The 8531-nt window shown below is 33.8% G+C and overlaps 1 protein-coding gene across 1 annotated transcript; it reads left to right on the forward strand.

Annotated features, from left to right (window-relative positions):
* LOC118489678 (zinc finger MYM-type protein 1-like) lies at positions 1–1389 on the forward strand. Its single transcript, XM_035987204.1, has one exon. It carries the CDS (start codon positions 1–3, stop codon positions 1387–1389), a length of 1389 nt encoding a protein of 462 aa, XP_035843097.1.
* The last annotated feature ends 7142 nt before the right edge of the window (positions 1390–8531 follow it).

Consider the following 8531-nt stretch of genomic DNA (forward strand, 5'->3'; position numbering starts at 1 on the left):
ATGTCAAATCGAATTCGATCTTTTGAATCCGGTCATTCAAAAAGGCTAAAAAAACGTAAACAAGAAGCTTTAATCGAATCAAAAAAGGGAGCACTTATAAAATTTTGTACACCTACAACAAGTCAACCTACTAATGATAGTGATACACCTACAAATAATAAACCTACAAACGATAGTGATACACCCACAAATAATGAACCTATAAACAATATTGATACACCTACAAATAATGAACCTATAAACAATATTGATACACCTACAAATAATGAACCTACAAACGATAGTGATACGCCTACAAATAATGAACCTACAAATGACGAAAAACCTACGAATGATGAATTTACAACCGATGAAATACCTATAAATTTTGTTGATCCAAGTCAATGGAATAATATTAGTATTGATCTAAGAGATATACTCGTAGAAAAAGGTCCGATTAAAATTCATGATTACGATTTTCCACAAGATGAAAACTCAAGAAGCTTTATTACATCTCACTATATGCGAACATTACCAAATGGTGAAATGCTAGAAAGAAAATGGTTGATTTATTCTATAGATTTAGATAGAGCGTTTTGTTTTTATTGTAAATTGTTTAACGTTAATCGATGTACTAGTAGCTTAGCTAAAGAAGGTAATAGCGATTGGAAAAATATTAGTAGTAAATTAAAAGAGCATGAAAAAAGTAAAGTACATATTAACAATATGAGAACATGGATGGAATTAGAGATAAGATTGGCGGAAAATAAGACAATCGATAAACAAAATCAAAATCAAATAAATAAAGAAAAAGAACATTGGAGAAATGTGCTAAAAAGAATTATTGCCCTTGTCAAGAGTCTTGGTACACATAATTTAGCATTTCGTGGGACAAATGAACAATTGTATGAAGAAAGCAATGGTTTATTTTTAGCCGGTATTGAGATGATTGCAGAATTTGACCCGATAATGCAAGAACATGTTAGACGCATAAAAAATAAGGAAATTCATAATCATTATCTTGGACCCAGAATGCAAAATGAACTAATACATTTATTATCAAATGAGGTAAAAACAAAAATTATTAAAAAGGTTAAAGAAGCTAAATATTTTTCAATTATTCTTGATTGCACACCCGATATAAGCCACAAAGAACAAATGTCCATTATCTTACGATGTTTAGATATTTCGCCAACTTCAATAGAAGTTAAAGAATACTTTTTAGAATTTTTAATAGTGAATGATACAACCGGTAAAGGTCTTTTTAATTCTATTATTGAGGAACTTAATAGAATAGGACTTAATGTGGATGACATTAGAGGTCAAGGTTGTGATAATGGTTCGAATATGAAAGGAAAACATAAGGGAGTACAAAAACGATTGTTAGAAGTTAATCCTAGAGCTTTTTAAGCTCCATGTGGTTGTCATAGTTTAAATTTAGTTATTTCTGATATGGCTAGCGCTTGTGACAAAGTTCAAGATTTTTTTGGAACCATACAACGTATATATTCTATTTTTGCATCATCCACTAAAAGATGGAAAATTTTACAAGATAATATACCTTATTTAACTCTTAAATCATTATCACAAACACGTTGGGAAAGTCGATTAGAAAGTGTTAAAGCGATTAGGTTTCAAGCTCCAAAACTAAGAGATGCATTAATGGATTTGTATCGTGATAGTACCGAGGCTAATGTTAAAAGTGAGGCTAAATCTTTAGTTGAAAATGAGTTGGAAAAATTTGAATTTTTATTAGCGATGGTTATTTGGTATGAGGTTTTACATGCTATTAATGTAGTTAGTAAAAACTTACAATCAAAAGATATGTGTATTGATATTGCTATAAAACAACTAGATGGACTTATTATTTATTTTAAAAAGTTTAGGGATGAAGGATTTGAAAATGCTATATTGAGGCTAAAGAACTTGCTTTAAAGATGGGTATTGAACCTAGTTTTCGTGAAAAACGTGTTATTCGTAGAAATAGAAGATTTGATGAAAATGTTGATAATGAGACTTTGAAAACTCCTAGGGTCTGTTTGGTATGGAGTAATGGAATAGATGGGAGAATGGAATGGACGAGGTAATGGAATGGACAACGAAATGAAATGGATCATTCCATTCCATTGTGATGTTTGGTTACTCATATATGAATAGAGTGAATCATTACTTTGTACAATTTAATAAACAAAAAATAAAGATGAAGTAAACACAACTGTATTAAAGCGACAAAAATATAATTGACTCAATAATAATAATAATAATAATAATAATAATAATAATAATAATAATAATAATAATAATAATAATATATTAATGATAAAAAATTAATAATAGATTTTTCATATATATTAATATTAGTATGAATATTAATAAATATAAATATAAATACCAATAAAAGTATAATAATAATAATAACAACAACATCATATTTCTTAATAATAATAATAATAATAATAATAATAATAATAATAATAATAATAATAATAATAATAATAATAATAATAATAATAATAATAATAACAATAACAACATATTTCTTTCTATTCCTTGAAGGAATGGAAAAAAAACACCTACATACTAAGGAATGGAAATTGTTATATTTGAAAGGAGTTACATTCCCTTGGAATGCTCCATTCCATTACCAATGATAACCAAACATGTTTATTTTCATTCCATCAGAATGATTCATTCCATTCCACCTTTCATTCCTTCATACCAAACGCTACCCTATTGATTGTTTTAGAACGGATTACTTTTTATACATAGTAGATCAAGCTAGTGTTTCACTCGAAAGTAGATTTGCTCAGTTTAAGGAGTTCGAACAAATTTTTGGTTTTTTGTTTAGTACAAAAAAGTTAAAATCTTTAAATCATAAAGTTTTAAAAGAGAAGTGCATTTATTTGGAAAAGTTTTGGACCTATGATAATCATATTGATATTGATGGTTTAGATTTATTTGATGAACTAAAAATGCTAAGAGACATTATACATGTAGAATCTGACACACTTACTAATATATTAACTTATATAAAAAACTTTAATTCTTTTCCAAATGCATATATCGCCTATAGAATTGTGTTAACCATTCCTGTAACCGTTGCTACCTCAGAACGTAGCTTTTCCAAATTAAAACTAATAAAAAATTACTTAAGATCTACAATGTCACAAGAAAGATTAAACGGTTTAGCTATTATTTCAATCGAAAAAGATTTTTTAGAAGAACTTGATTACGATAATTTCATCAAACAATTTGCCTCGGTTAAAGCTAGAAAAATAGATTTTATTTAAACATGAACTATAATCATAGAAAACATATGACTTTAAATTTTTTTTTTTAACTACGCCAATTATAAACTTTTTAGTTTATAATTGCCGGTCCTAAACCCGGATAAAGGAGGAGGGTTTTTGTTACTAAATATGGTGAAAATGATAATTTTGCAAAGGAAAATTGGTTTTTAATAAACCAACCTTTGCCCCACTGGTAAATAATAATCCAACCTACAGAATTGGTATATAATAATCCTGCCTATCAACATGTTGGTACTCAATGAACTTCCGTTAGTTTTTTTTAACTGCAGTTAGTTTTTAAGTTTTATTTATTACACAAACAGTCCCTGTAGTTGTAATTTACTAGTTTTAACTATTAGTTAATAGCCAAAATGGTCCCTGAGGTTAATAGCCACAGCACCACCGCCGCCACCACCGCCGCCACCACCGCCGCCACCACCGCCGCCACCACCGCCGCACCACCACCACCGCCACAGCACCGCCACCACCACCGCACCGCCATCACCACCATCATCACCACCGCACCGCCACCACCACCACCGCAACGTTTTTTTTTTCACCGCGTTTTCGGTGGTGGTGGCGGTGCGGTGGTGGTGGTGGTGGCGGCGGTGTTGTGGCGGTGGTGGTGGTGGTGGCGGTGCTGTGGCGGCGGCGATGGTGGTGGTGGTTGTGGTGGCGGTGTTGTGGCTATTAACGTCAGGGACCATTTTGGCTATTAACTCATAGTTAAAACAAGTAAATTACAACTACAGGGACTGTTTGTGTAATAAATAAAACTTAAAAACTAACTTCAGTTAAAAAAAACTAACGGAAGTTCATTGAGTACCAACATGTTGATAGGTAGGATTATTATATACAAATTCTGTAGGTTGGATTATTATTTACCAATAGGGCAAAGGTTGGTTTATTAAAAACCAATTTTCCTTTTGCAAAAGGGCCACCACTTCGTAGTTCTTCGTAGTTCGATTTGGGCCTCCGAAAACGTAGGAACGGCTCTGCTGAGTAGGTGTGTATTATTTTTTTATAGAGTCATGCGACATGATGTGAGTTGTTAATAGAAATTGGCAAATTGCATCCAGATTGCAGATTATTTATGGTTATTTTATAAAGTCGTGCAACATGTTGTGAAGGGAATAGCAACCATCTCGCAATTAATTTGATTTCTCACTGGATCTGTATGGCTTTAATCTTTAAATATAGCTTAGCGTCACTCATGTCTCAATCAATGTGAACTTATATTATTATTTTAGACTAGGATTCGATTATTATCTCAGCTCGAAACATGGTAATTGCACATGATTTCGCATGTTACCATTTATAAATATTCCTAGCTAGTTAGCTCACCTTCCTTAAATATTGCTTAGGTGCATATATGACTAGAGTTATATTAAAAAATGAACAAGTCAACTTAATTGTAGTTAAAGTATCATATCTCTGGCCAGCTCAAAACATGATAATTGCACGGTATTTATGTTATAATTCCAAGTTAGGGCAGGCGGGGTGGGCACGTGAAGGGGCTTTTTCACGCGTGATGGCACACTAAACACCGCCGCCACCATCATTTTCCACACGTGGAAAATTATTTCGGTGGAAAAGTTCACGCGTTGAACTTGTTTGAATTGTGACCGTTGGCTTTTATTTGAACCGTTTTTTAACAGTTATGTTTAATAATAATAATAAAAAACCTTTAAACCATTTATATATACTTCAAAACTTTTAACCATTTCACCCACACCAAAACACAAACACAAATCACACATTCTATATATTTCTCAAATGGATTTTCCTACGGATTCGACGTTTCCGATGGACATCGATAACGATACCCATTCGTCTTCTGATATTGAGACGCTTATATATTTTGTGTCGGTGTATAACGAACTTGAATCAAGTTCGTCCGGCCCAAAGAAGAAGATGGTGGATCGTGATCGTATACATGCCAACGAAGTGTTAATGAACGATTATTTTGTGGAGAATCCGGTCTACAATGCCGAAACGTGTAGAGATCGGTTTCGTTTACCAAAAGAATGATTTTTAAAGATTGTTAGAGACCTCGAAGCAATTGGTTTCAAGAAGGTTACCATGCGAGGGGCAAACCAAGTTTCACGGCGATGCAAAAATGCGCTTACGCCATTCGCCAAGTAGCGACAGGTAACCCTCTCGATCAATTTGATGAATACCTAGCTATGTCGGACAGAACTTCCCGTGAATGTCTGCAATTTTTTTTGGCAACGCGGTCATTAAATTGTATGGTAAAGAGTTTTTACGTAAACCGACGAGACACGACATCTCACGTATTTATGCCGCACATGAGGCTAGATGGCATTTCCCAGGGATGCTCGGTAGCATCGATTGTACACATATCGAGTTGAAAAATTGTCCAAGAGAGCTGTGAGGGGCGTATGTTAGGGGTGACATCAAAAGATCAACCATCGTACTTGAAGCCGTGACGTCGAATGATTTATGGTTTTGGCATTCATATTTCGGTGTTCCAGGTTCAAACAACGACATCAATGTTTTGCACACATCGCCGTTGTTCCAAACCGTAACGGATGGCACCGCACCCTTCTGTCCGTTCTATGTTAACGAACGATATTACAGACGAGGCTTTCTTCTTGTGGATGGTATCTACCCATCTTGGTCTGTTTTTGTGAAAGCTCCTTCATTTCCAGTCGAGGCTAAAGAAATCGTGTTCAAAAAGTTACAAGAATCGGCAAGAAAATATGTTGAGAGGGCTTTTGGTGTTTTAAAGGGTAGATGGGGTATACTAAGCCGTCCGGTTCGTGCGATGAACAAGAAATCAATACATAGCATAGTATATGCATGTATCATATTACACAATATGCTAATCAAAGAAGACGGACGTGCAATATCTCCGGATTGGGTGTTGGATCCTCCTACACAAGTTCATGTTCCAGTAGGTTGAGATACGATTTAATCGAACTAGTAGGTTCTTTAGGTGTGGAGTTTCATGATTCGGACGAGGAGTAGAGTTTCTTTATTATTATTTTTTTTAAATTGTAGTCTAAAATATGTCTAATATGTTTAATTGAACTATTGAGTGATGGAATAATGGTTGATGACCAATAGTTATAGAATTCCATCACTAGTGATGACCATCGCCACTAAAAAAGGTTGTGAGTGATGGAATAATGGTTGATGACATGGCAAAACTTCATTGGATGTTTTGAGTGATGAGTGATGACCACCCCCACTCCCCTTAGGCTGTCATGTTTTCAGGTTCAATATGAAAATGCCTATGATTAGTTATGATGTAAACGAATTAGGATCAAGTGACTAGTTAGCATCGCCACAAAGATGAACTTCCGTCCGTACTCATCTCCTTTGAGTCTCATTCAATCATATTTTGATATATTTTAATCAAACAATTCATTGGTTTGTCTTGGGGTCCGTAAGGGACCATCAGAAACAAATAATATCTCTTTTTGTTCCCATTTAGCCCCCGAACTTCAATTCTGTATTATTTTATGATTTTTAACCCTTCCTTCCAATATTGTGAATTATGTGGAGGGTTTCCAGACACGTGTCACCTTAAGAATTGATTGATAATCATCGGAGTGTCACAATCCGATTTCCTTTCATGGGTAAAGACTAAAGAGTCTATGGGCAGCCCAAAAACAAAGCGTGATCGTCTGGATTCTAACTAATGAAGTAAGACTTGGTTTATTCAAGTGTAATTTTAGATAACTAATTATTTCATAATTCTAATCATGCACACCACCCATTTGATGTAATGCCTCTGTATATTCTTGGTTCCTATTTGGATTTACTTTTCACTAGTTTATAGCTCTTTAATTTTTGTTTTTTAATGAGATGGATTTAAATCAATTCAAAGTTCAAAAGTAGGTTGTTGGACTTTCAAAAGTCAAACATGTTTCATAGCCTTTTAGAGCATTTACATTGGTTCCCTAAAATATGTAAGTGAATCACTTATATTATAAGGGATGGTTGTGTAAAAATATGTAAGTGAGTTACTTATGTCATATTATAAGGAATGGTTGTGAGTGGAGTAGATAGAAAATATACGAGAATGTTACTGTTCAACCAACTCCACGTTCATAAATGTGTATATATATGTAGCACCAAACATTGACCTAACCCAAAAGCCGAATAACCGACACCTGAGTACCCAATTTGTAATTCGGTTACGAATATGGTTACGTCAGTTGAATTGAAAATAACCAACCCGAAACCCAAAAGAAATAATCGATTAACACCTAGAGTGTAACAAAGCTCATGCATGATGACAGAAGAAATATACAACTCTAGTTAATGGTATTGTTTTTAGAGATGAATGCCATTTTAGTTCTTGTGGTTTTGGCTATTTTGTTAGTTTAGTCCAAAGGTTTTATTTTTCAAATGTGGGTTCAAAAAGATTCCACTGTTGCCATTTTAGTCTACTGGGTGACTTCATCCATTATTTTTGTTAACGAGAAGGGTGATTCGGTCATTTTATATGGCTGAATTGTCTTTCTAGTTAACAGAATCACATATAAAATGACTGAATTACCCTTCTGGTTAACAGAAAAAATGGACGAAGTTAACCCGATGGACTAAAATGGCAACGGTGAAACCTTTTTGAACCCACAAGAGAAAAATGAAACATTTGAACTAAACTAACAAAATGGCCCAAACCACAGGACCTAAAATGGCATGTAACTCTTTTTTTTAAGTAATCAGTAGGTATGTATTATTATTTTATAGTCATGCCACATGATGTGAGTTTGTTAAAGGAAATAGCATCCAGATTGCAGATTATTTATGATTATTTTATAAAGTTAGGGATGGCAATGGGTTGGGTTTGGGAAGGGTTTAGGTAATCCCTAACTTAAATCCGGTTAGATAAGTTATCTCAAACCCGTCGGGTTTCTAGCGGGTAAATACCCATTGGGTATCAGGTATACCCACGGGTTTCGGGTAAACCCGTTAGTTTAAAAAAATACCCGTTGAGTATACCTGACCCAAAACCCATCGGGTAACTACGAATCCGTTACATTTATTATCACTATAAAAATGTATGAAATAATTACAATGTATACGAAATAAAATACTTGTATACATAAAAATGAGTGTATCAAATGTATACATATTTAAAAATATAAAAGAAAATTATGTCGGGTATACAATCAGGTAAATAGGTATACTTTATCGGGTAGTCGGGTCGGGTAAATAGATATATCACTAAATCCCAAACCTAACCTAAACCCGCAAAAAATATAAAAACCAATCACAAGCCCGTCC

The sequence above is a fragment of the Helianthus annuus genome, unplaced genomic scaffold, assembly GCF_002127325.2.
Source record: "Helianthus annuus cultivar XRQ/B unplaced genomic scaffold, HanXRQr2.0-SUNRISE HanXRQChr00c001, whole genome shotgun sequence".
NCBI classification, from domain to species: domain Eukaryota; kingdom Viridiplantae; phylum Streptophyta; class Magnoliopsida; order Asterales; family Asteraceae; genus Helianthus; species Helianthus annuus.

Coding starts and splice junctions, on each gene's coding strand:
- LOC118489678 (XM_035987204.1), top strand. CDS start 1: ATGTCAAATCGAATTCGATCTTTTGAATCCGGTCATTCAAAAAGGCTA.